The sequence below is a fragment of the Metarhizium brunneum genome, chromosome 7 (genome assembly GCF_013426205.1).
Source record: "Metarhizium brunneum chromosome 7, complete sequence".
In the NCBI taxonomy this organism is placed as follows: domain Eukaryota; kingdom Fungi; phylum Ascomycota; class Sordariomycetes; order Hypocreales; family Clavicipitaceae; genus Metarhizium; species Metarhizium brunneum.
This window is the reverse complement of record NC_089428.1, coordinates 1058426-1084740: the sequence shown is the minus strand read 5'-3', so window position 1 is coordinate 1084740 and position 26315 is coordinate 1058426. Positions and strand designations below refer to the sequence as shown.

The 26315-nt window shown below is 52.6% G+C and overlaps 7 protein-coding genes across 7 annotated transcripts; 5 read left to right on the top strand and 2 right to left on the bottom strand.

Moving 5' to 3' along the window:
• Positions 1–1721: 1721 nt before the first annotated feature.
• chs-4 (Chitin synthase 4) lies at positions 1722–5479 on the top strand (the record flags this gene model as incomplete). Its single annotated transcript, XM_014688482.1, has 2 exons — positions 1722–4968; positions 5046–5479. The coding sequence occupies 2 exons, from the start codon at positions 1722–1724 to the stop codon at positions 5477–5479; spliced, it is 3681 nt and encodes a 1226-aa protein (XP_014543968.1).
• Positions 5480–6553: 1074 nt separating this feature from the next.
• plo1 (Serine/threonine-protein kinase plo1) lies at positions 6554–9657 on the bottom strand (the record flags this gene model as incomplete). Its single annotated transcript, XM_066131761.1, has 3 exons — positions 6554–8738; positions 8800–9248; positions 9319–9657. 3 exons carry the CDS (start codon positions 9655–9657, stop codon positions 6554–6556), a joined length of 2973 nt encoding a protein of 990 aa, XP_065987892.1.
• A 2114-nt stretch (positions 9658–11771) lies between these two features.
• On the top strand, positions 11772–12511 carry G6M90_00g108790 (uncharacterized protein; the record flags this gene model as incomplete). The annotated part of the gene is made up of 2 exons (XM_014688484.1): positions 11772–11837; positions 11900–12511. The coding sequence occupies 2 exons, from the start codon at positions 11772–11774 to the stop codon at positions 12509–12511; spliced, it is 678 nt and encodes a 225-aa protein (XP_014543970.1).
• Positions 12512–12959: 448 nt separating this feature from the next.
• Positions 12960–13700, top strand: G6M90_00g108780 (uncharacterized protein; the record flags this gene model as incomplete). Its single annotated transcript, XM_066131760.1, has 3 exons — positions 12960–13041; positions 13092–13311; positions 13361–13700. The coding sequence occupies 3 exons, from the start codon at positions 12960–12962 to the stop codon at positions 13698–13700; spliced, it is 642 nt and encodes a 213-aa protein (XP_065987887.1).
• A 4585-nt stretch (positions 13701–18285) lies between these two features.
• G6M90_00g108770 (uncharacterized protein) lies at positions 18286–18842 on the top strand (the record flags this gene model as incomplete). Its single annotated transcript, XM_014688486.1, has 3 exons — positions 18286–18343; positions 18400–18716; positions 18777–18842. 3 exons carry the CDS (start codon positions 18286–18288, stop codon positions 18840–18842), a joined length of 441 nt encoding a protein of 146 aa, XP_014543972.1.
• Positions 18843–20827: 1985 nt separating this feature from the next.
• Positions 20828–21285, top strand: Cenps (Centromere protein S; the record flags this gene model as incomplete). Its single annotated transcript, XM_014688487.1, has 3 exons — positions 20828–20857; positions 20910–21033; positions 21095–21285. 3 exons carry the CDS (start codon positions 20828–20830, stop codon positions 21283–21285), a joined length of 345 nt encoding a protein of 114 aa, XP_014543973.1.
• A 1211-nt stretch (positions 21286–22496) lies between these two features.
• On the bottom strand, positions 22497–23591 carry Sds (L-serine dehydratase/L-threonine deaminase; the record flags this gene model as incomplete). Its single annotated transcript, XM_014688488.1, has 2 exons — positions 22497–23430; positions 23506–23591. 2 exons carry the CDS (start codon positions 23589–23591, stop codon positions 22497–22499), a joined length of 1020 nt encoding a protein of 339 aa, XP_014543974.1.
• Between the last annotated feature and the right edge of the window lie 2724 nt (positions 23592–26315).

Below are 26315 nucleotides of genomic sequence, written 5' to 3'. Positions count from 1 at the left end.
GCGACAGGCGGACGCATGTGCTGACCGCCCTGCGAAGTCATCACCATGGTATGCGGGAGCAACTGGCGATGACGGATGGAGGGCACGACCCGGGCCATGGCGGGCTGGGGGCCGATGACCACGAACGGGCAAAAAGGCAGACGCCAGGCACGGCTCTCGACGTGCCCGTATTTCGAGACGCCACTGGCGCCTCGAAGGTTCACGAGCCGGTGCCGGGTAACGAGAACGCCTCGCAAGTGCGGTGCGGTGCGATGTGGTGTTGTGTGGTGGGTGGGGTGGCGTGCTGGCCCTCCGGCGTCGACTGGACAACAGGGGCGGCGGGGGGTCGAGCCCAGGGGGAGCATTAGCGTCGAGGGGGTATACTCCAAGTACCGTTTGTTCGGGGCTGCCGGCCCATCCAGTCGAGCAGCACCACCTGGCAACCTGCGGTGTACTTTGGGCCGGATGGTCCCTTTTCGCCAGGGGGACGCTTGGAGTCTTGGAGTCTTGGACACGGAGCCCAAAAGTCCCCGGTTGCGAGGTCGATAGTCGACTGGTGCGTTGCTGGTGCGTTCAATGTTCTGCATTGCTGCCGTGATAGTGGCTCGAGTGGAAACACGGGGGCATCGTGTTTGTGCCCTTGGGCCGGTGTCTGGAGGGACTGTCTGGAGGGACTGTCTGGAGGGACTGGCGGCGTAGCTGCGTTGGCGTGTGCAGGGCAGAAATCGGGAGCAGATGCGCCCGCGGCACGTCGACCCAAGTCAGCTGCTGAGAAGACAGGAGAGAACATTGAAGCGTTGGAGGCGTTGCTGTCGTATCGCCAGCTTGGCCGCAGCCACCTCGGGCACCCATCTCCAGACGGCGCATCTGCACTTGTCTAGCATCATCTCTTTGCGGCGTGAAAAATTACATTCGACACGGAGCGTCAGAAGCTTGCCAGACCGTTGACGCTTTTTTCTCTTCTTTAGTTACTTTTTTGCGTGTCCAGTGTCCAGTGACCCGTCGCCAACACCCGCACCCAGCCAGCACCCGCGCCAGCCAGTCAGGGGCCCGCAATATCGCTCGGCCGTCCCCCTCCTCCTGTCTCTGCTTCCCTCGCTGCTTGCAACTGACTGACTCCCTGTTCCCTGTTCCTGTTCAATAAACTTCTCCTTTGGCCACGGCAACGCACCGCCTCTCCACCACCACGTCCATCCCCCGGCGATCGCTCGTTTCTTGTTATTCTAACTTATTCGGGGGACTACGGGCGCCAACGAGGACAAACAACAAACGGCCGTGACCATCTGCTTCGGATCGTCCTGCTGCCTCGGACGCTCTTCTCGCCTTCGTTTTCTCTGCTCTCAACCACCTATTCTTTCCTTTGCTCTTATTATTATTCCCCCCCCGTCTTGGATCGAATCACGGGGCCCTCCCCTGGCTTGAATCGCTACTCTTTTTTTTTTTTTTGCGACTTGGGACTTGACGGGACGAGTTTGCACGTTTGTGAAACCGCCTTTGACGACAGACGCTCGGAACCGGAGTTCGGCATCTTTTTTTGGTCGCCTCTCCTTGCCGTGGGAACACAGCCGTTTGGCATTTGCCTAGGTACAATTCGTTTATTCTGTGTCCTTGAAGCTGCTGTCTGCTGGGTATACGCTCTTTCGAAGAGGCCCTGACCTCGGCGAACCATCTAGCTTGGTAAGTAGGCACCCGTCCTTCGCATTTTTTCTGTAATTTTGCCCTGACATTTCTTCCTTAGAAGCATGTCTCTCCCTGAGCGACCGGGCGGTAGCCCGGTCTACGAACACCGCAACGTCTATCGGAATTCGCCTTCGCGACGCCCTCGCCCCAATGACATAGAGACTGGCTTTCAACCTGTGCCAAGGGCAGGACATGAACGTGGGAAATCCGTATCTTCTTACGCCGAGACCATTTCGAACCCTAATGCCAACACAGAGACTCTCCCTCTGTCACCGACGCATCCCACAGCCTCGCCTCAGCCGCACAGCCCAGACCAACCCTTTACCCGCAAAAGGAGTCTGATTCGACCAGAGCGCAACAGGATTGGCAAGGACCACAGAAATTACCACTATCACAAGCATGCGGCCAACATGGAGACCATGCCCTCGTCCACCGGCAACGACCCCATCTTGGAAAACGTCGAGGTATCAACCGAACCATCGGGGGGCTCACAAACCCACGGAAGCTTTGCCGATAGTTCTCCGCCACGCCATCACCGCAGTCGAAAGACGAGCGGCGGTGACCAAGAAAAGGGCAATGCTCGTGTCAAGTCGCGTCCGCACCGCAACAAGTCTGGCAAGATCACGAAAACAACTAGGCATAAAAAGTCGCGCAAGAACCCTGCCATGGCCGAACAGATTAGACCTCCGAGTGCCTGGAACGTTTACTGCGCCATTGTGACATTCTGGTGTCCTGACTTCATATTGAAATGCTGCGGCAAGCCCACAAAGGCTCAGCGCCGAGCTTGGCGCGAGAAGATGGGCCTAATCAGCATCATTCTCGTCATCATGGCCATTGTTGGTTTCCTCACCTTTGGTTTCACTGCTACTGTGTGTAGTGCACCTCCCGAGCGATTGAGGGTCAACAAGGTGACGGGTGGCTACATGATCTTTCACGGCGTCGCCTACGATTTGTCCACCTCGCACCATCCTCCGGCCGAAGGTATTCCTCTGCGGCAAGATGGTACGGGCGCCAACGTTTTGTTCGACTTGCCCGAGAAACATTCAGGACAGGATGGAAGTTTTCTCTTCCAAAATGTCAACGGCCATTGCAAAGGTCTCATCAACAAAGCCCCGGGCTCTGACGTTCCCGACAACTCGAACAACGAGCTGGCCTGGTACTTCCCCTGCACTACGTTCAACCAGGACGGATCCAGTCGTCCCAACTTCACCAACCCGTACTATTTGGGCTATGCTTGCCACACGAGTTCCAACGCCCGAAATGCCTTTTACGTTGGCCTGAAGGGAGCCGCTGATGTCTACTTCACCTGGGACGATATTCGCAATAGCTCTCGTAATCTGGTTGTCTACTCCGGCAGCGTTCTGGACCTCAACCTTCTCAACTGGTTCAACGAGAGCGAGATTAGTGTCCCTGACCGATTCAAGGTTTTACGAGACCAAGACAGCGCAGTCAACAAGGCCATCCGTGGCCGCGATGTCACCCGAATGTTCCAGTCCCCTGGCGATAAGCAGATTGCTCAGTGCCTCGAGGAAATCAGCCGAGTTGGATTCGTTGATACCGAGACTGTCGGTTGCATTGCTTCAAAGGTTGTGCTGTACTGCGCTCTTATTTTGATTCTGTCCGTCGTCGGAACACGTTTTGTCTTGGCCCTGATTTTCCAGTGGTTCATCAGCCGCAAATACGCAGCCGCAAAGACGTCGCAAACCTCAGATCGCAGAAAGCGTGCCAAACAGATTGAGGATTGGTCCGAGGACATTTATCGCGCCCCCGCTCGATTGCCCGGCGATGTTGGTAGCTCTGCCATGGGCTCTTCTGATAGAGCGAGCAAGCGAGGCTCGTCCTTCCTGCCCACGACGTCTCGATTCTCTGCCGTCTACGGATCTGATCGTCCAACCGGAGCCAGACGTCTCCCCACCACCATGTCTAGCCAAGGTCCCGCAAGTTCTCTGCTCAATCCCAATTCCATCTACAGACAAGGCAACGATAGCCGAGCCAGCTTCTTGCGTCCCGATCCTTACTCGAGTGCCGCCAGCCCCTCTGATGGCCCCGGTCCCGCTGGATTCATTCACGACTCAGTTGTCCCCCAGCCACCATCTGACTGGATGCCATTTGGATTTCCCCTGGCTCACACAATGTGCCTGGTTACGGCTTATTCGGAAGGCGGAGAGGGTATTCGGACCACACTCGATTCCATTGCCATGACTGACTATCCCAACAGCCACAAGGCTATCGTTGTTATTTGCGACGGTATCATCAAGGGCAAGGGTGAAGCTGTCTCTACTCCCGATGTCTGTTTGGGCATGATGAAGGACCATGCGACTCCTCCAGACATGGTTGAGTCATTTTCCTACGTGGCCGTTGCCAGCGGCTCGAAGCGTCACAACATGGCCAAAGTCTATTGCGGTTTCTACGACTACGGCAACAAGAGCCGTATCCCTGTGGACAAGCAGCAGCGTGTGCCCATGATGCTGATTGTCAAGTGCGGTACCCCGGACGAGGCCGACAAGGCCAAGCCCGGTAACCGTGGCAAGCGAGACAGTCAAATCATCCTCATGTCCTTTCTCCAAAAGGTCATGTTTGACGAGCGAATGACAGAACTCGAATACGAAATGTTCAACGGTCTCTGGAAGGTCACTGGTATCTCACCCGACTACTATGAAATAGTACTCATGGTCGATGCCGATACCAAGGTGTTCCCTGACAGTTTAACACACATGGTGTCTGCCATGGTTAAGGATCCCGAGATCATGGGTCTGTGTGGTGAGACCAAGATTGCAAACAAGCGAGACAGCTGGGTTACTGCTATCCAGGTGTTTGAGTACTTCATCTCCCACCACTTGGCCAAGTCGTTTGAGTCCGTTTTTGGTGGTGTCACCTGTTTGCCTGGTTGTTTCTGCATGTACCGTATCAAGGCCCCCAAGGGCGGCCAGAACTACTGGGTGCCTATTCTCGCCAATCCTGACGTTGTGGAGCACTACTCGGAGAACGTGGTTGAAACGTTGCACGAGAAGAACCTATACCTGCTTGGTGAGGATCGTTACTTGACGACTCTCATGCTGCGCACGTTCCCCAAGCGAAAGCAGGTGTTTGTACCCCAGGCTGTTTGCAAAACGACTGTACCCGACAAGTTTATGGTTCTGCTCTCCCAACGACGTCGCTGGATCAACTCGACTGTTCACAACCTTATGGAGCTTATTCTGGTTCGAGACTTGTGCGGTACATTCTGCTTCAGCATGCAGTTTGTCGTTTTCGTTGAACTGGTCGGCACGCTGGTGCTGCCAGCCGCCATTGCATTTACCTTTTATGTTGGTAAGTACAATCATCGACTGCATCGTCATTGCGTATGAATGCACTAGAAGGAGTACATGGGCTAACTTTTGTTGCAGTCATCACCTCTATTATCCATTCACCTCCGCAAATTATTCCGTTGGTGTTGCTTGCTCTTATTCTAGGCCTTCCCGGTCTCCTCATCCTGGTCACGGCCCACTCGTGGTCCTATGTCGTCTGGATGCTGATCTACCTGGTTTCCCTGCCCATCTGGAACTTTGTTCTCCCGACATATGCCTTCTGGAAGTTTGACGACTTCTCATGGGGTGACACGCGTAAGACGGCAGGAGACAAGGTCAAGAAGGGCGGCATCGAATACCAGGGCGAATTCGACAGTAGCAAGATCACCATGAAGCGATGGGCCGAGTTTGAGCGCGAGAAGCGCGCCAGGTCCGCCTACTTTGGCTCTCGGGAGAACGTGGTCGGCGCCCCTGGCGGCTGGGCCGCTCCTCATAGCCACGCCCAAACCGATGGCTACTACTCGGATGTATAAAACAGCAACAACAATAACTTGCGTCATGAAAAGAGCGTCTTGTTTCTCGTTCAATGATGGAGCACTAAACGTTCATTGGGTCCCTTTCATTACTATGTGGTGTTTTTTTTTTTTCGTCTTTTTCCAAATATGACACGAACGGGGTGCTTGTACGAACAAGAATATTAATTGCTTGTGTCCTTTTTTTTTATTCACCTTGGCGTGCCCGAAGCGATGGTGGCATGGGGCCTAGGGGCTCACCGGCCTTTGTTGATTTTGTGGTTGCGGCTTTGCCGCTCGGATGGGGGCTGGCGATTAGACATAATAAATAGTGAGTAGGCTGCGTATGGGACAGGGCGTGGCTGGCGTGTGGTGCATTACCCTTTGCATGTATATAGGTCGGCCGGCGTAATAATATTGGCCTTGGACTACATTGTCTATGTACATGGTGCCCTTAGGTGATTGTCAAGTGGAAGGCGTGTCGTTATAATCGACTCGTGTCTGTCGTTTGTGACTGGCCATGCAACTTTTCATCTCTTGTCAACTACCAACTTGCACCACGGGCAGCAGACGCAGGCGTGAGAGCAACGAACGGCATAGTCCAGATGACCCTTATGACGGACAATGATGCCCCATCTAGTGGTACATGACGCCACATCACACTGGGATAACAACACCATGGAATATCTCATGTAAACGTAATAATCATTAAAGGAAGGTACGAATCAGGTATCTCAACTCAATACCGGTTTTCACCATCCCATCTCCGAGCTTCTAGCCCACACAGTTTCAAGTACGGTGTGAAAGAGAAAAGAAAAGAAAACAACACGCACAAAGCACAGGGTCATCATTGATCGTCTCATGTCCCGCGTACGCCATGACAAAAGTGATCCGTCAACGCCGGCCAAGCTCGCTACAGCCAAAAAAGAAAAATCAGAAATGAAAAAAAGGCAGAAATAGAGGCGTCACCCAAAGATATTACCGGCAAGCTTCACACCTGCAACTCCCACTGTTTACACTGTTGGCCATATGAAACACAAAGAGGCCGTCGGCTGGCTGCTTTTCTCTCTTTTTCAACTCGAGTCATGAGGTGAATTACTTCTTGGAGCCGTCGGCTTCCTCTTCGCCCAATTCCCAGGGCTTTCGGGGGTCAACGAGCGTTGACAAGCGCTGGTCGCCCCAGCGAGCGCCAATCGTGACCCAGACGTGTTTCTGCGGGATCGTTGTGTTGACGAGCTCTCTGTAACCGGTCCATCTCAAACGGGACTCTCGGCTCATGGAGCTGTTTCCAAGACCACCGTTGGCAACCCATTCCTTGACGACATTCTTGATGAACTCAACCTTGCGCCGAAAGTCGTTGGCGGCGGGAATGCCTTGGACCTCGGGATCAATCTCGGGTCGTTTGCGCGTGCTGGCTGAGCGGGTAGACGACTTGCTTTGGAAGTTGAGCAGGGTCTGCAGAGGGTATGAGAGCGTTGCGCGATCATCTAGAGCCGCTGCACCGATTGTGCCCGTCGACGCTAACCTTTCAGCGGCGTCTTGTGGGAGATGCCAGAAGTGGCACCAGGTTCCGGTAGCATCAAGCACGATCTTGGTGTGGTCGGGGAAATTGAATTGAAGATGTCCGTCACAGAACACCCAACAACCAACGTCTCCAAACCTCTGGTAAAATGTTACCAGTTCTGCCATTGTGCCCTTTGCCCCTGGTGACATGACCCCTTGCCCCTCGCTTTCTTCAACGGGAAGGTTTTCATCTCTGCCATAGGCAATCATGTAGTTGGCAAACTTCTTCCAGAGAATAATTCTCTCGCGCTTGCGGTGCTGATAAATATCTTTGCCGGGGTTCATCTTGCCAGCTGTGCCGTCCTCGCTGATAGCCACCCTGAACTGCTCGGGTGAAACATTCACTTCTGACAGGCCGCCTTCGCCATTGTTCTCAAAGAACTTGATTGCTTCGGTCATGGGGACTGGTTGGTTTCTGTCGAAGTATGATGTGTCTTCGCGACGGAGAATGTGCTTCTCTGCGCCTCGGATGAAGATACCGGCAGGAGGCAGCATGGCCGTCTTGCTGCCCTCGGTTGTGGGTATATCCCTTAGTACACATCCAACACTACCATCGTTCAAAATATAGCCAAGACCAAATTTGTTGGTGTAGTCAACCCATTTGACAACCACATGAGGGTGGGGAGGTGTGACAGATTTGGAAGAAATGATTGCCATGGTACGGGAATTCAATGACCGCTCTAATTCCGTTTGCAGCCTCTTCAATCGTTCGAGAATAATGTCAGGCCGTGAGCCTGCGATAGTCTCAGGTTTCTCGGATGGGGCAAAAAGGGTGGTCGCTCGAATGGATTGTGAATTTGATCTTTTCAGTGGTTGCACAGGCGCAGATGTCATCGTGGCCGCTCGCTCAGCTACTTGAAGGTTTGGGGCTGACCGCGCCGATGGCAAAGCTGTCCGGGCAGAGCTTCGCATGTTCTTAAGGGTGCCCTCTGAGGACACCTTTGAGGCCGTTTCCCGAATAACTTCCCGCCGTGATGCTCCTCGTACACTTTGGCTTGCCGTCAGGGCAGGATCTACAGGAGGGTTCGATTTGGTTGTTGAAGAGGTTGCCGCAGGCCTGTTTTGAGCACGCTGCTGAGCAGCAAAGCTCTGGGGAGGCTGCCTTAGCAACCCTAGAGGAGCCTTTTGTGCAGCGGTGGGAGGCTCTTCGGAAATAGTCACTGGTTGTGCGGTGTGAGGCCCAACGGAATGTGAAAGTTTGCTCCTCTGAGGCATGTGCTCTCTGAGCCAGTCGTCAAATGGTCGGTAAACCACGTTTTCGGCGAGAGGAATGGTAGGCGTCAGGCCAACCTTTTCCTCTTGAGCCATTTCCTTCCAAACTTGCGAGTGGATGACTTTTGCATCGGACCAAGGGCCAATTCCACTCTCGAGGCACATTTCTTTTAGATTTCGATACGAAGTAGTTTGCAAGGCGCTGCTCATTCGGGAGACATAAAACTCGTCTCGCTCAGGCGGCAGCTCTCGGAGTCGATAGCTCATGTCAATGTCGGTGGGCATGTAGCCTGAGGTGAAGAAGGGGTGTAGGATAATGTCATCTGGCTCGGGGCGGCGGTCTGCGTCCTCCAACATGGTGGCAACCAGATCCTTGGCCTCTTGGCTAATGAACCTTTGAGTCGAATCGCCGGTGGGCCACTCGTAATCTCTTTCTCTGGCTCGGCGATAAATCTCATCTGTAGTTGATGATTGGAAAGGAGGTTTTGATGTGAGCATGGCGAACCTGGATCAAGTTAGTAAAGTGGACTACGAACAAGGGGAATCCCGTCGAGCAAGAATCGTACATGATGATTCCCAAGCTCCAGATATCGACCATGTGATCATGCCCCTTCTTGCCCTTTTCCAAAATTTCAGGGGCAATGTAGTTGGGGGTTCCGCAAAGTGTGGTTCGGCGAATGGTCTGCATGTCCCTACCAGTAACCACCAAGGCAGCTAAGCCAAAGTCACCAATCTTGGCATTCATGTGAGAGTCGAGAAAGATGTTGCCCATCTTCAAGTCGCGGTGAATAATGCCCTTGGCATGCATGTACTTGATTGCGCCGGTAATCTGAACCGAGTAGAAACGGACCTCGGGTTCGGTGAGTCCTTTCCGGCGTTTGACCATGTCCATGAGCGAGCCATTGTTGCATTGCTCCAGGACGAGATATGTGCAGTTGTTGAAGGAAAAAGCTCGGAAGAATTGCACAATGTTCTTGTGCTTCATTTTGGAGTGTATTTGAAGCTCGGTTTGGAACTGAAGACGGAGGCTGTTAGGCCAGCTATTCCCAGCAAAGTCTGACATGTGGGATCAAATGACTACTTGCCTTTTGCTCCATCTTGGGAGGCATTTTGCTCTTGACAATCTTCAAGGCGTATTTTTGCCTGGTTGCTACGTGCAGGCCGCTGTAGGCCAGGGCGAAACCCCCCTTTCCCAGTAATTTGCCAACTTGGTATGTAGCCCCCTCCGGGCGGTCGGAACTACATGGCTCGAAGACTTCGGGAGGCGGAGGCGGAGGATGCTCCTTGTCCTTGGCGGCCCGAAGCTGTGCGGCAGTCTTGACTTTGTTTTCCGTGGTTTTGGGCAATCGCTGGGCATTGGCATCTCTAGGAGACAAAGCCTCGAGGTCGACACCGCCTTTGGCCGCAGCCAACCTATGGGCCATGGCTGCTAAGTAGAGAGTCGATTGTTGTGTGATGAATCAAACTATCGCTGCGTGGTGGATGGCGTATTAAAGGGATGGTGCGGTCGTTAAGGCTGGCGGTAGCAGTGGAGGAATCGCCAACGGGAGCCTGGATTCAAATCGAAGAGTGAGAAATACTGTTATTCATGATTCAATAACCTTGAATGAGGAACAGGTCATCTTTGATCCAGCTTTCTGGCAGAGCAGCGGATGCACACGTGGAGCAAGATGTCAAAGAAAGGGATCAATCTCGTGCTCACATTCAGTTCAAGCACATGTAGCATTCGCGGTGAAGCAAAGCTGCAGCGAGCCGACGATGAGATATTGGCGAGGGCTCCTCGAGATGCCAAAAGACAGTTAGCAATGCTAGATTGTCGATGCGGGTGCAAGGAGAAGCGACAATTGAGTGCTGGTTGTGTGGCTAAGCGGACAATAAGACTGGGACATGGCAACCGGACGACTACGACGAGTCTCTTTCCTATTGCTGGGGGCGGGTTTGTGTACTTTGACCGTGTCTGGTGGTTGCCGGGGAACCAAAGTCACTCCAGTTCATCTATACTCTGGCCAATTACAGAGCCGTAACCGGCGACCTTGAACCGCTTCTAGTGGCTGTCAACAACCACACCAGTCCCAATCTGGCGGTGAGTGGCCCCACAGCCCGGACCAGTTGAGCTTCAATGTTCTGTGAAATTCTTCATACCGCTGATGAAAAGATGCTCCTGATATTTGTATGTTATCCCCAGCGCCATATTAAGTGCGTCTTTGTATTATTAGTAAAATTGGCGGGGGACTTGTTATTATGCCGAAATCTGAGATGGTCAAGGCACGGTAAACATGAGTGGTACGTTGTCGATATAGTGTACTAGGTGCCGGCAAGGCGTTAACACACTTACAAGACGGTTACAGAGAGGCATAACCGCTACGGTAGTCACGACCAATTGACCAAGGTGCTCCAGATGTCGTCATTGACCATTATATGGAAGGTGCTGGCTTGAATTTCCCGGCACTCTTGGCGCCTTTTGGCACGTGAATTGGTGAATTGCGGCGCGCTATTTGAGTAGAGAGCTGCTCAGAATTTAACTGGATTGACATCTCTCGCTGCACGTTACATATGTACGGTCTTGTTGCCTGGTGCGGCTCAATCACGGTGTTACTAGTGGTCTTGCATGGCCATCTAGGCCTCTCTTTTTTCAGTAACTTAATAACTTGACATCTCTACGTGCATAGCAACGAGGCATATTTCCAACTTCATATCTCTACATGCATCAACAAGGCATACTCCCAGAAAAGAATATAACCGCGAGAACCCAGCCCTCTATACTCAAGCTTCATGCCCGTGTCTCCAAATACACCTGACACTTCATATGGCGCTGGAGATAATATGACATTAGGAGCATCTTTTTAGAAGCGGTATAAAGAATTTCAGCGAGATCAAACGCCGTATAGAGCGGGTGGCTTCTGGTGGCTCCAGATGTTAAAGAAACCCAACTGGTCCGGACTGTAGTGTGTAGACGAATTATAAGCTTATATACTTGACAAGTATATTAGTAGATATTAGTAGATATATTACAAAGGAGTCTAGTTTAAATATAATAAATGGTAAAGGGTTAAGCGCACTTGGCACAAAGAGTAAGCCCGCTGAGCAATTCACTTGCCAACTGCACTACCAAAAGCGGAGAACTCGTGTAGCAAGATGTGAGCGGATAAAGGTGGGCTGAACCGCGCCCCGACCAATTCACACCCATGGAAGCCCTGAGAGGTTTAGTCAGGTGCCTGGATGTCCCGGATTAGGGGACCGTGGTCCCTGAATGATGGACGCGGATAGTGACGACGCCTGGCGCCTACCACGGAAGCCTCCGGAACCTGGCATCGCGGCTCAGTCATCAAGGCTTCATGTCTAGGGACAACTCTATTTCTCGACGTCGCCCATTCCCGCAGCCGAGCACAGCCAGAACATTCCCTCGCGCTATTCAACAACGATCGCCCGCTCCCCGATCTCTTTGTTCCCAGCATTACGCACCTCAAGTGATTCCGAGGTATTTTCTCGCGCTCCCAGGCGCCAACCTCGACGTCGACGGGACGCAAGTACGACAACCATGGTGCCTCTACCTCTATTCAAGCTCGCATCGCTCTTCGTGCGGCACATTTCCAAATATGGCGCGGTAAGCCGGCAATCCTCTCCGCGAATGCGCCATGATATCGCGAACTGATCCCCGCCCCCCAGAACCAAATCAAAGCACAAGCCCACGACCATCCACGATTTCGCGCATTCGCCGCCAAGTACGGCCAGCACATGCACCAGCTAAACATGCGCATGTCCGTCGCCCTCCTCCGCGACCCCGAGGCAGAGCGCCGCGCCAAGGAACGAGCCGAAGCCCCCACGGTCAAAACCGAGGAGCAACACAAGCGCGACGAGGCGGCCAAGTCGAAATCCAGCCCCGGCGCCTCCTCCTCCTCCTCATCATCATCCTCCTCATCACAGTCGGCAAAGTACCCCCGATTCACGTTGCAAAACGTGTGGAAGAGGAAATTCCGGCCTCTGCCCGAGGGCAAAGCGGTCGACCTATTCGCAGACGCTATTGGCGATGCGTTCATTCTCGGTGTGGCAGGCGGCCTGATCATATACGAGTCGTGGAAGGCGTTGCAAAAACCAGACGTGAACAAACAGCGAATCGACGATTTAAGCGAGAGGGTGGAGGCTCTGAGGAGGAGAGAGGAGGAGCTGGCAGATGCGGAGGAGAAGCAGAGACAGAGGTTTGAATCCTTGGAGGAGGCGTTGAGGGCTCTCAAGAACCCCAAGACGAAGGAGCCTTTGCTACCGACATTACAGCCTTGAAATGATGCTCGGTTTCGACGTTGAAAGAGCGACGAGCGCATTCTTCATTTGTCTACGAAGCTTGGCGAGCTGGCACACATGGGTGGAGTTTTGAGCGGCTGATCCCATTGTACATATTGGCATGTGGGACTTTGATTTTGGACTTTTGTACTACCACCAGGCATCTTCTCAATCAGTGTATATCATAGACCACATAGAAATCAGCGGATGTCACTTCTGCTCTCACAGGGCAGAGGGGGATGAGGGGCCAAGGCAGCGGGCTGGACAGGCGAGGGAAGGCAAGAAGCAGAGAGCTCTTTCCATCCCGAAAATAAATCTCCAAAGTCTCTTCTCCAAGAATCGAAAACCGCCGCCCTCGTCTGGGATACAAATGCGTTGATTAGCATTGACAAATCTGACTACTGCGCAGTACGTGCTTGGGGCATAGTCGTGAAGAAACTTCCTGGTCATGTTCAGTTCATCACTTCGTCAACGATCTGAGTGGTCTCCGGCGCTCGCCCTTTTCGCTCAATCTCCCTCAAGATGGAGAGGTAATATATTTCCAACCAGCCGAGTCTAGTACACTGACAAAATCCTCTAGAAACAAACCTCCTCGGGCATGACCTCGAATTCACAGTTCAATACTCGGCCAGCTCCTCGCTAACCTATCGGATGGTGCTCATCTCGGCAAAACAGGTTGGTACTGACGACGCAACGCGCAGGATCAAGCAGCTTCCCAAACACGGAACCGATAAGAAAGCTGTCGTGCTTCTGATGCAAGGACATGATGCCATGTCTTCGTTTATGAGACTGCAAATACAGTACGTGTCTGCCATTGGGCTGATTGCAGTAGTCATTCTAACAGCGCAGAATGCTTGAGCATGAAAGAATCTCTACTATACCCGTATCCAGCGCTGGCCAGTTTATTGACCATCTCGATGCATTGAGAAGGCCCAGCACGATTGGCATGAACGGACTCGCCCAAATTGACCGTCATGCGGTCCAGAAGGATCTTTTGCGTCACTGTGTTTCAGGGACGCCTCTATCAGTGCAACAGGTAGATGTACTGTTAGGTTCAGTCAGACATCTGAGGGAGTTGGCCAACATGGTGCAGACCCGGGAAGGACAAGAGACCATCTGCAGGCTCTTGGGCGACGCCGATGGTCGCAGCTTGATTGAGCACTTTACCAACGGCCCGAAGTTCACGTAGGGAGAGGCCTCATAAAAGACACGTCGATTATGCCTTGTGCCCCCGTTGGCCAAATAAAAGGCCTACAAGGCTGAGGTAGACATCAGATAGGCTAGGGTCATCGAATCAATATGCCTTCAGGAGCCATTTCTACGGCACTTAGCCGCGCAGCCTCGAATATGAAACCAACACAGCCAACAACGCAGTGTTGGTCGTAGCTTAGTCGGCAGCCGCGCGCCTCATGGCGCAAATGGGCTGGTTTCACAAGAAATCCATCAAAGCCTAGTAAAAGTCATTTATAGACAGAGTTGACCAACAACGACATAAAAAGTCTGAGACATCCAGGAAGCGCTCATCTTCAGCTTCAACGCTCTGTTTGCATAGTGTCATGTGCTTCACCTCCTCTTGCTGCTCGATCCACTGGCCATCAATGATGGCCCAAGCGAGCGCTGATCAGGCCAAGCGACACACAGTGACGTACATATTTTCAGAACCAGTTGGCCGAGGGTTTTTTTCGTTGACCTTGCTGAGCTCGCGCCAAGCACTCAGTCATGAGACGATTCTGCCATAATCCGTCGTTGGGGTAATTATCTTTTCCCCATCCATCGTATTTGCCCGGTGGCTACTCCGCACGACCAATGGAATTTTTTGCGGCTTCCAACAATAGAAACAAACTATTTATGCATGCCGGACAAGCCATCCCTGGCGACGCAAGGTCAGGTGTTACCCCATCTCAACCTAAGGGAAGCGGAACAGGGAGTAATCACGCACGATCAAAGAAAGTCGGCATCCGCAGCTGTAAATCGTCAAGGGCCGATATATTGTAGGAGAGAAGCATTGGTGTGAGCATAAGAAGCACAATGCCAGTTGGTTTGAAGCCCAAATTCGACCAACAATTGGAGCTTCAGCACGCTTTCAAGTCTCGTCTCTTGCGAGAACGCGCTGAACGATTAGGTAGCCAAAGGAGACGGCTGGTCTTGAGTGGCGGCCAGATCAAAGTGCGAGTTGTGAACAAATCCGCATAATGGCCCCCTCCTCGATGAGCAACCATCGTCTAAGTCGGTCGAGTCTAGATGCAACTGCGCCTGTCCAGGCAGAGTGATGCTGGATGTGATTGGCTGTATTTTAGCTCATGAGCGCCACAATGACGACCCGTCTCCAATCAACGATGCCTCAGAGCCGCCGGAGCGTGATCAGGGCGCACAATACATAGATCCGCATGGACTTGGCTAGGGTACCGGGGTTCATTGGTTCGGGTCGCTGTTGTGTGCGGAGGCAAGGACATTGTAGTTATGTTGTAAAACAAAAAAAGCTTGTTGAAGGCAGAATATTAAGTCGTCCAGGCGATGGACGTGCCATCCAAGTCAGTCTCGCTAGAAAAGAAGGGTTGCATTCTGCGATGCTTGGCTCCAGGGATTGCGAGATAGCTTCAATGGCCTTGTCCCGCGAGTGAAGACGGCATGTCACCACCCGTGTCCTTCTTGCCTTGATTGACTATTGCTGGGCAAATGCACGGAAGGATAAACCATGTACTATATAGTCTCTTCCCAGTTGAAAGCCGCCTTTTAAAGCGGACGTCTATACTCTGAAGGGTTAGGCAGCGACACGTGCAGCCGTCGCTTTGCATTTCCCGGATATTTGCCATTCACTCCACTGTCACCCGATGCACCTCCTGGAAAAGGAATCAACGTTGGGTGAGAAAGGAGACGTTGCGGAGAAGATACAGAGAAAATAAGACCGGCGCATCGTAGTTCATTTCACTCTTCGCGGCAGTCTTAGATGAGTCGAAACAACAAATGGAGCTTCCTTGGTAACACGTTGGTGTCATCAGAACGGGAACTGCACGTGACGGAGCAATAGGGAACCAGCGGTGGGAGTCAATCCAATAAAACCTACTCCGTAGAGGATTACTCCGTAGATGAGATCCCAGTCCAGCGGGTGGTGTGCGGTTCACCGTATTGTCGGGACTTGATTGATATGAGGATTTTCGCAGACCTATGACGGTCACATGGCGTGAGCGGTGACAAGGGCCCAGCTATCGGGTTGGCTAAGCGTGGTAGTGCCTAAAAGTGCTTCATGTATAATACCTCGTGGTTTGTTGACGATTGAACTGTATTATGGAGTTGACGGTGGGGCACATCGTGATGGATGTGTTCGTGGAGTCGATCTGTCGTGGGTTGACGAGGCGCCTCAGACACCATGTGCTTCACCATGGAGCCCAGACGTCGCACAAGTCATACGAGACCCGCCACCGTCGCGCCTGTGTAAGGGGAATTGATAAGTATAAGTCACAGACGAGACTTTGAGAAAACAGTCGACATATAGGTGAGTCTTACCAGAGGGTCAATTTATCTCCGCCATCACAGTGGTGATGTGTGATGATCCCAATGGCTCGTATGTACTCCGTATAGCACCCAGAATGTGTCTCGCAAAGCAGGGACAAGCAGCCACACATGCACCGTCGGCAGCCGACGCACGCACCCACGATAGGTTGCTTGTTGAAGTAGTACAGATCGGGTCGTTTGCCCATTGCAGTATTTTTGTGGCTGGTTAAAGCGAAGCAAACTCTCGGCTGAGCAGATTGAGGAGCCAAGAAAATAGAGACGAGCGGCCGCTGCACGCGATGCCAAATGATGCAAGAAGCCAGCAGAAGCCGTCCTATCGCGAAGCAGAAACCAGCTAGTGGAGGGTTGCAAGGCCATAGTTGCGGTACAGGGGGTTGATGGTGAGCACTACGTCCAAGAGGTGAATTTGAAGGCTGAGGGTAAAAAGTGGTGGTCGGTTGGCATCAGTCTGGAAGACGTCGAACATGCGAAAGAGACGGTGGCTGGCACAAAAGGTACCTCGGCTGCCAGCCTGGGGTTGCGGGCGACCCAGGTATCCCCTGGGGCTGGCCGTGTCTGGCAGGGAAGGTGCAGCCGGGTGCTCTTCTGTAGCAGCAAATGCGGCACCGTCCCCATGCGACCCAGAAACGGGAGGGGCGACCCAGTCGTCCCGGAACGGCAAGGGTGCTGATTGGCTCTCGGCCAACGTGTAACCGCCCGAGTTTCTCCAATCACCTCGAGCCACACCACCGATTCACCTCTTTGTCTCTCCCCATCGCCAGCCCAGGACACGGCCGTCATGTCTCTTCAACATGCCACCCAGCCAAGTTCGACTCTGTGCCGCTTCCAAGTCTCGCTGTTGCTAGCCGTTCCTAAATAGTACCCCGGCCAGAGGTGGGCTGGCCGCTCCAATGGGCCAACAGTCTTGTCGCAGGCCTGCTTCTTGGCCGAATTCCCGGTACCTTAGTTTCGCCCTCACTCCCACCGCACCCATGCCGTCCAACGATGTGCCGTTGCCTTCAACTTGGCTGTTAGCGGCTTTCCAGGTTCTCCTCACGCCTATCTTCATGTATTCACGCCATTTGTGCTTGGCCATGTATGCGCACAGTACTAGTCCATCGGCGCCAACCCCGGCGGTTGCACGAATAGACTCTGCAAGGGTCGTGGCCATGCGAAACTGCAGATGTCATGCCGGACCATGCTGTACTATCCATCGTTTAAATCTAGCTTCCCATCTGCTACCGCCCCAGCGTCAACCTCCTTGATCTTCCTCCCCTCCAACTACTCTCCTTGATTCACGTCTCCGACATCGTCTCGTCTGATAATCCGTCTCAAACGCCTCCTCGTTCATGCGAACAAGAACCAGGTCTAACCCTTCAACCACCTCGACTACGGACGAAACCGCCTTGTACTTTTCCCGGCCCAGGATAGAGTCAACAGTTACTTCTGCTACACGCGAAGCCGTCACCAACACTGCAGATCAAGCAGCGCCATTCTCAATCCACCCTCGAATCATCACCGACTCAGAATATCCGGCTCCTGCTCAACCTCAACATCTTCCCACGGCTCTATCGCAACTTACACATGTCCCTTGTTGTGCACCCTGGCCTGGTCGCAAGAGGTTAGTGCCGCACGGATGCCTGCTGTCAAGAAACAACGGACTCAGTCACATACTCGCAATTCACCATCAAGTCGGCCTCATCCGGTATTGTGTCTGTCTCGCCAGCCATCAGTATCTGATACACGGGCTTGGGCTAGCCTCGCCCTTCTCGGCATCGGCTACGGCCCTCCGGCGCCCTGCTAACCCTGCTGCCGACTGGGTTGTCAAACTTATTAGATCCTTACATTTCCTCCCCCTCCAGGAAACGTTTGGGTCTGTTCTTCCATCTCTTGCGATTTCATCCGTTGTCTTTCATTCTTATCTCCGGTTTCCTCGACCAGTCTGGGCCTGTCGAGAACCACCTAATATCGAGTCTTTCTTTTCAAACTACAACCATTCATTCGTCTCAAAGCTGTGTCGGTCTGGTTACCAGCACTTCCTCTGCGTCCTCTGGCTTCCTCTCAACCGGCTCGCGCCAATCTGTACCATTGACCCGCAAGAGAAAAGTTGGGGCCCCGACGGCAAATTCAGTGCATATCACCCAGACGTGTTATCATATAGACCATCGACAACAAGCGATTCAAGACCATCCCGCAACTTTGGGAGGACGTATTTCAGGATACAAAACAGAAAGAGACAGGAAAAGAAGAGAATATCTGGACTAGGTTAATTATTCGACACCATGGGCAGACTTATCAAGAACCACTTGGGCCGCCTCATTATCCTGACCGCCGCAGCTTGTATGTTCTGACAGCCAGTCCTCGACGGAGAGCAATAATCACTGACATTTGTGCAGATCAAGTTGGCGCTGCCATTTCAGGGTTCATTTGGCCCAAGATATTTTGGGACTTCCTCACCAAGAACCTGGACCCAGCTGTCAAACCCATCCCGATTCTGCAAACAATCAACCTCATCTTTGGACTGGGAATGCTTGCCCTGGAGTGGCCATTGAGCTTTGTCGCCGGTTCAAGCCTTCACCGATCACTGGAGTTTCGACTTGCAGTCCTCCCCCTGACGGCACTCACGTCCATCTTGATGTATCAGTCTACCAACCCGGCAATCTACTACGTGATTGGAATGGTTGTATATTTTGTGGCATACAGCGAGGGCGAGGTATGCTTAGCCCTTGAGACTTTGCCCAGGCAAATCAGCATGCTAACATGGAACGAACAGATGATTTGCGCCAAGCCTTGGACTCTACCACAAAGAGGCATGGCTGGACTAGGATTGCGCGCGTAATCGACAAGGCCGGAGCAGAGTCTTATCGCAAGACGGCTTAATTTCGAATGAATTAATTATTTTTCATCAAATCTTATTTTGCATTTTAGCGCCGGCGTTTTCGATGTCATTATTATATTACAACTCGGACCTTGACGGAGCATTTTCAGCATGTCCGGTGGGGTGGTGGACTGCAGCATTTTTTTTTTCCTTTTGATTCCCCGATGGATTCTTGGGAGCGAAAAATGGAGGGCCAGTGGGTGGTGTTGGCGGATGCGGGTAGCCAGGAGAATTCATGCCTCTGGTCACTCTTATTTGGGAGAATGTTTCTACCATGTAACATATGTACTTGCGTAGACTACTCCGCACAGTTGCATTGGGTACCTTATGGTGGTGGACGGGCGAAAGCAGCTGAAAGGGGGCATGGGGTAGAGTAGCACTTGAGGGCAAACTATTTCGACCAACGCTTGAATGGATCGAAGACGAACAAAGAAAATAGAAGCGTCGCACGGAATTTCGGAACAGTGTCCCGCACAAGTCGTGTACCGGCCTTGCAACAAGCCTCACGACTCAAGATGCCAAGTGTGAAGCGCCTCTGTAACATCTCCAGACCCATATACACCTGAATCAGGTAACTACATAAACAACGCAGCTCAAACCCGTCAAGGCTCTGCCCAAACCCTGTGCCCGTCGCATCCCGAGGAAGTGTCCGCCGTGGCGCCAAAAATCATCATTCTCGGTCCATGTCCAAACACAGCGAAGCTTCAGAAGTTCAAATTCGGGATTTCCGAGGGAGACGGTACAAAACCGAGGGCAATATATCCAAGACAGGCGTTTGAAGGAGCGCCTTGCAAGTCATGCCTACGAATTGCGCAAAATTTGTCCCCGGCACCACAACGGACCAAAAAGGGTCACGACAAGCTGATTCTAAACATACGAGTTTGAACACCTCGAGGCATCTCCCACTTGAAGACGGAAAAGAAATTAGGGCTTAGCCAAGCAGACTGGCATTTGAGAGAGAACCCAACTCATTGATGTAGTGCCAGATAAGAATATGCCTCTAGAATCATGAAGCGATCCTTTTCTAATCCCCGGAGAGACTTTGCTTCATTTTTCTCGTTTTGCAATGATACCTAGTGTCTGGATTTACGCATAGAATTTCCAGAGTGCTTGATGAAGCTCTTTGAGTCAGTTTGAACGGTTAGGCTACAAGGCGGTTTGATGTAGGGTAGGCCAGCTGACGTTCCTTGCAAGGAGAGGGAGGATGCTGTGCAAATGGGAAGCAATGCTGCCAAGGTACTGGATTGGAACTAAAGTGGCCAAGTCTATGTAAACTCGATACGGGCTTATGAGAGCTTCGATGGTGAGCGCAGTACGAGAATGAATGTACCGTGTGGCTTCGTTGATGCTCCGCCCTCTAGGCGATGGTGATTTTCGGAACATGAAAGGTGAAGACGACACCTAAGCCAGCACTCTTCTCACAACCACATTCATGTAATCATAGGCTGAGATGAAGTGTTCTGTCATTCGCCATGCGAACTGGTTTCCTCTCCCTCAGCTTCACCGATGGAGGCGGTACTACAGTCTCTGACATAATGTATTTGCTCAAGAAGTATACACTAATATGCTGCAGTGAATTATAGTACAGGGCACGATAGCTAGGCACCGTATCTGGTGAAATACTTTTCACCTCTTACTGCATGATAGCCGCGTCTCAACTTGACAGAAATGACCCTTCCATAAAGGTCTTGGTATGGCTACCTACCCCGACCGCCGTGCAATACCACATGCCCAAAAAAATCATAAGGAGCGAAGCACGCACCATCTACACACTACAAATACGTGAAAAGCCGCTTCGCCCAGTGATATTCACACCACCACACGACAAACTCCCAAAAAGACAACCACCCAAACCGCCCCACTTCACACCTCCTCCATCGCGCTCACTCAACGCGCCTCGCCTCACCCACGCAAAACCCATCCTCACACTCACCAGCCAGCAAACCATGGCCTCACCCGACAACAACGACCGCGAGGTACGCACCCCCCACCCCGCACCCGGCACCCCAACAAGCTAACAATCCCCAGCGCCTCAAATCCGCCCTCTGGTTCGCAGTCGGCCAAATCGTCGACGAGGAGTGCCTCCGGCGAAACCGCAACGCAACGCCCCAATTCATCGGCGCCCTAACAGAAATGGTCTGGACGCAAATCGGTAAAAAAAAACAACCCACCTCCACACTCACCTCAAGCAGAACACCTGACGCGGCCAGCAGAAAACGTAGCCATAGACCTGGAGAGCTTCGCCAACCACGCCTCCCGGCCCAACGTCACGACCGAAGACGTGCTCCTCCTGGCGCGCAAGAACCCCGACCTGCAGCAAATCATGGGCGAGTTCGTCGACGAGAGGAAGGGAATCAAGGAGGCTAAGATGGCTAGGAGCAAGGCCGGGGGCCGTCGTCGATGAGGGCCAACCAAGGGCCAACTACACCCTCTGTGCACCCACTACCTCTGCCACGGGCACTATACTACGGGCATTGTACTACGGGCGATTGAAGACGCATGGACAGAGCAACTTGAGCAGCAGAGCGCGGCACCTGGCGCCAGGATCTTGTCGGTATCGATCAGCGCGGCTGGGCCCTTGAAAGTTGACGCCTTGAGACGGATTGATGCCGGAATCCACCGTGGGGCGAGCATCCGGACCGCGTCGGCGCAGCGGGGCCCCTCGTTTGAGCTGGTATTTCAGTCTACACACATGTAATGTTTGCCGCCCGCCGCGGGAGGCATACTCGCGGAAACATACGTCACGCGCCAGAGCCACGAGTCTTGTCGTGGGCGGTGGGCTAAGTCGCCGATGCCGGATATGTGGTGCATTGTGGGTATGAGATTCCCCGTGGGGTGAGGCATCTACTACTGTCTTCGGGGTCGAGTGCTCCCAGTTAAACATGTCTATTTCTATGCTGTCAGACGCCTTGATGTCTATATTCGTGCCGTATAGTAGTCCGTTCCTGTCATGGCTGCCAAATATGGCACCTGTTGGTATATCATGCCGTCGTTCACGTCCCAGTTTGCCAATCCAAATAGTCAAAACGCCCGTGATGCTACCTTTGTCCCCAAGGCAAAAAAAAAAAAAAAAACACAAGCATTCGTGTGTATCAATATCAAGTGTCATCGCTGCAAGATCAAATTTGTATTCAACCCTTGTAAGACACACCATGTATTATATCCCGTTTCGTTCCGTGCTCTCCCGAACGTGCAGTCCCCGTCCCGAGCTCTCTGCAACCTCCTCGTACTTTTACCATTTCAGCGGCCAAAGTCCAGCTTGAAGCCGCTGTTTTCCGTCTGAAGCGAGGTGCATGACACCATCACTGCACTTTTGCCATGATATGTGAGCGATGTTTTCCATGGTCCGAAAGATTGTCGCCAACTTGTCGCATGGCCGGGGGATGGGATGTCTGTCCGTTATCGCCTGGCACGTGGGGAGAGCCTTGATGTCGCCTCGGCAGCTGTCTGTGTAAAGTCTCCAGGGTACACATCCGAGGGTTTCAATCGCCTCGTGAAATTCTTTCTCATTAAGCTCTTTATCAATAGGTAACTGATACCCGTCTCCCATGTCAAAAATAACCAAACGCTTGCGTATCTAGAACAAAAGAAACAAATAACGCCATTTTCATTCACCTAGACCTTGATGGTGGTCTTGTTTCCGTACTCTTGTACGTACTGGTCGAGAATGCCCAATGTGACGCCGGAGCCGCCGCACACGATGATGACAATGTTCTTCTGAGCCCATTCAGCATCAGTAAGACCACGTCCTAGGGTCTCCCGCAGATCTCCCTTGTATACGGTGGCGAGCGCAGCTCCACAAGATACTTCAACAAGGTGACGGGCGTCGTCGGCAAACCGGACGCAGCTGATGGCAGCGTCCGCGTCTGAGACGACCAGACTGTGAATGTTGGGATATTGACACCATTTCCACGTCTCAGCAGAGATACGTGAGCAGCCCAGCGACGTGGCAATGGATGTAATCTCTGGGAGAGTGATGTGGGCATTGGCCTTGATCGAGGCATTCATACTGTCGGCACCGAGAGTTTCAACACCGACAACTTCGGGCTTGGATCCGCACCAGGGGAAACTCTCGATGCCTTGCATGAGACCGTTGAACAAACCGCCACCACCCACACTGCAGACAATAGCATCAATGGGCTCGTCCATTTCCTCTCGTAGTTCGGGAATGATGGTCGAGGCGCCATCCCACACATGCGGATGGTCAAAAGGTGGGACGTAGACACCGTTGGGGTCCTTGGCGAGGAGTTCCGTCCGGAGGTACTCATCGGCGGCAGCCAAATTCTTGCCAGTTTGGTGGACTTCAACACCAAGGTCGAGAAGCTTATTCTTCATCATCTTCGACGTTGTCAATGGGATGACAATGGTGGCAGGCCGTTGCAGAGCAACGGCCGAGGTAGCACAGGCAAGACCAGCGTTGCCACCAGAGGAGCAGTAGAAGTGAACATCGCCGGCACTGTTGGCAACAGCACGGGTCATGAGGTTACCGATTCCGCGAGACTTGAAGGAGCCGCTGGGCTGAAGGTTGTCCAGCTTGAGGTAAATGTTGCTAGAGTTGCTAGTGTTAGCGAGGCCTCTCATGCTACTTTGGTCCCAAAGAGACTTATCATCGTCGTAGACCTACCATCCCGCAACACGACTAAGCTGAGGGCTCAAGACACAAGGCGTCTTGTTCCAAGGGAGTTTTGGCTCAGAACCGAGAGAACCCATGTTGTAGGATGAGACTCGGTGAGTGCTAGGAAGGATACTCTGTGTAAAACGGACGGGCCAGTTGATAGGATCCCGAAATGTTGAAGACAAGCCAAAGCTGGAATGACAACTACAAACCCAGAGGAAGCAACTTTCGTATCAGGCTCATAGAAACAAACGAGTCGTGGGAGACGGACTTGATATATGTTTTGACGGGGGGCGGGCTACCGCCCGTATACTTGCAAGCAGGTATCCGCCGGAAGCCGACTAGGGAGTGTGTCTGTGGTGTCCTCAAAGGTACACGGTGCCATGGTGGAGAAGATATGGATCATGGGAGGCAACGCCATTGTTGGACTAATCTATACACCTCTCAGCATGCCTTGTACGGAGTACTCTCGGGGTGTATGATTAAGATGAAATACCCGTTGACAGACACCCTGTACACGAGTGCGTTGTGTTCTTGTTCGTTTAATTTATCGCTTTGAACTGAAGCCGTACGTAACGAAGACAAGCATGGTTGTCCGTTATACGTGAGCGTGGCTAGCCAGGTGATGTTTAGTCGTGGCGACACAGGGGAAGAATTTTCCTTCTAGTCGCCCCTTCTCCCGGATTGGCGGTAGCACCGTCCTGTCTGTCTCGCGCAAGATTAGTACACAGCCTTGTTGGCCAGGTGCTCGCCGTTTTAGCCCTTGGTTTCTGGACCGTTACCAGGAAGAAAGGCCATTCTGCTTGCCCAAGCGTTTTCTTTCGTCGCACGCCCCGGCGTGATGGGGACCTCTAAACTCCGTTGGGAAAGTATGATGGCAGACCTTCGCCCCCATCTAACACACTGTGGACATTGGCGTGGGACGATCTCTAATGCTGAAAGAGTAGTTTCAACTGGTAGCCAAGAGATAAAATCCGGGTTGACGATAATGCTTGCTCCGGCGCATTTCGAGAAGTTGGTGAATTGGTTCGTGTCTGGGGACGAGGCGGGGGAGGCGCACGCCGTGGTGTGTGTCTCGCCGTTATCAGAGACACGGCCAGGATGTACATGCTATCTCGGGATGTGTACGGAGTAGAGCACGGAGTACAATGGAACTACCAAGGTAGTGGTGGGAGGACCTGCGACAGCAGTGTCTGGTTGCGATAAGAAGTCTGGTGGCTGTGACGATAAAATCACGGACAGTGGGTTTACGAGGTCCATGAAATGGGAGAGAAGAGAGCAAAACATGTGAGAGAAAGTCTCTCAAAAAAAAACAAAAGCACGCGCAGCACGAGTATGACATTAGCGACGAAACAGGCAAGAGCGGGGAGATGGACTTGCTGACCAAAACTGACGAGAACGGGCAGGAGCGTCTTGGCCGGGTCAGATGAGCAAGATTGCGAGATTCTCGCGACAGATTGGGCACCTTGATCTCGCATCTCTCATCTCATCGGCACCACGCACCCAACACCAAGCCTGGTACACGATGGATTAAGGGGCGAAGGAGCCGCATGACAGGGCGGGACAGCATCAATTGATCTCAGTGCTGTCTTGACGGTTCCTCGTACCTCGCGAGCTAGGGCGCACCGCGCTATCGTGGTCACCACCAAGACTGGACCCAGAGCCACGGAAGAGCGAATCCAAGGGCGTCACAGCACCGCGCGGTCCCAGCCGGACAATCGGAATGAAGCGCTTCGCAGCTACGGTTGCCGTCCACCAGGCTATCAGCAACGTGCCTGAGGGTGGGCGGCGCATCTGCATGCCCTGCCTGCACACCCCTGACATCTGGGCCCTCGTCATGGCCCCGTTTGGAAGCTTGTTGTGGCAGATTACGTTGTTATAGGGTAAAAAATAGATTCTATGGGGTAATCAAACCCAAGTTATAGGGTAAAAAGATCCCGATCTAAACACCAACGACCCACCGGTATCCGGGGACCGCAGGGGCATCGTGGAGCCCAGGGAAAGTATTTTTTTTTGTCGTTGCTCCCTGTTTGCTAATGCGACGTCAGATAAATATCTACCTACCAAGGACAGACAGTTTACAGAATGTTGAGGGCTTTTGGATTAATTTACGTGGCTTTCCATCAGATCGTCATACAGATTTAGCCGCTTGTCATCCCCGTGGACGGAGGAGAAAACATACGCCGCCACTCTCTCATGGACGGAGATGGTTCGGTGTTTGGCGGTACTATTGATTCCACGCTCCAACCACCCCCCTCCGGTTTGAGTCAGAACAGCCAAATCCCCAAGCTGCCACATGCAAACTACAACAACACGGCGCTTGCATATGCAATCTTTGCTCTTGCTTCCCAGTGAAACAAGCTTGCTGCTCGCGGCATATTGACACAACTTCTTACTCTTAATAGTCGTGAGAAGCATCGGATATGAATCATTCCAAAGCTTAAGTCTTATCAGATATCCACAGGAAACCTGGGCAATGGAGAGATAACAAGTCCTCACCGAGCTGACCGCAAGATAAGCTGGTCTTACCGTCCATTCCACTGCCACTATTGGACGCACCTGTAACGACCGTGCCGGATGCAACAAAGTCAGGTCTATTGACGAAACAGTCATTTCCAATATGCGATGCTTGTAATGCGGTCCGAGTATCGGATATGAATTGTGACAACATTGAATACAGTACCAGACTTGATGCCAGACTGCCCGTCGCAGCCCGTCGACCCCCCGCAGTAGTGCGTTCCCCGGATTGCAGTTCTCCAAATTGACATCGGCCTAGGTGGCGCGGCATCTGATTTCAGCAACCTTAACCCAATGTCAGA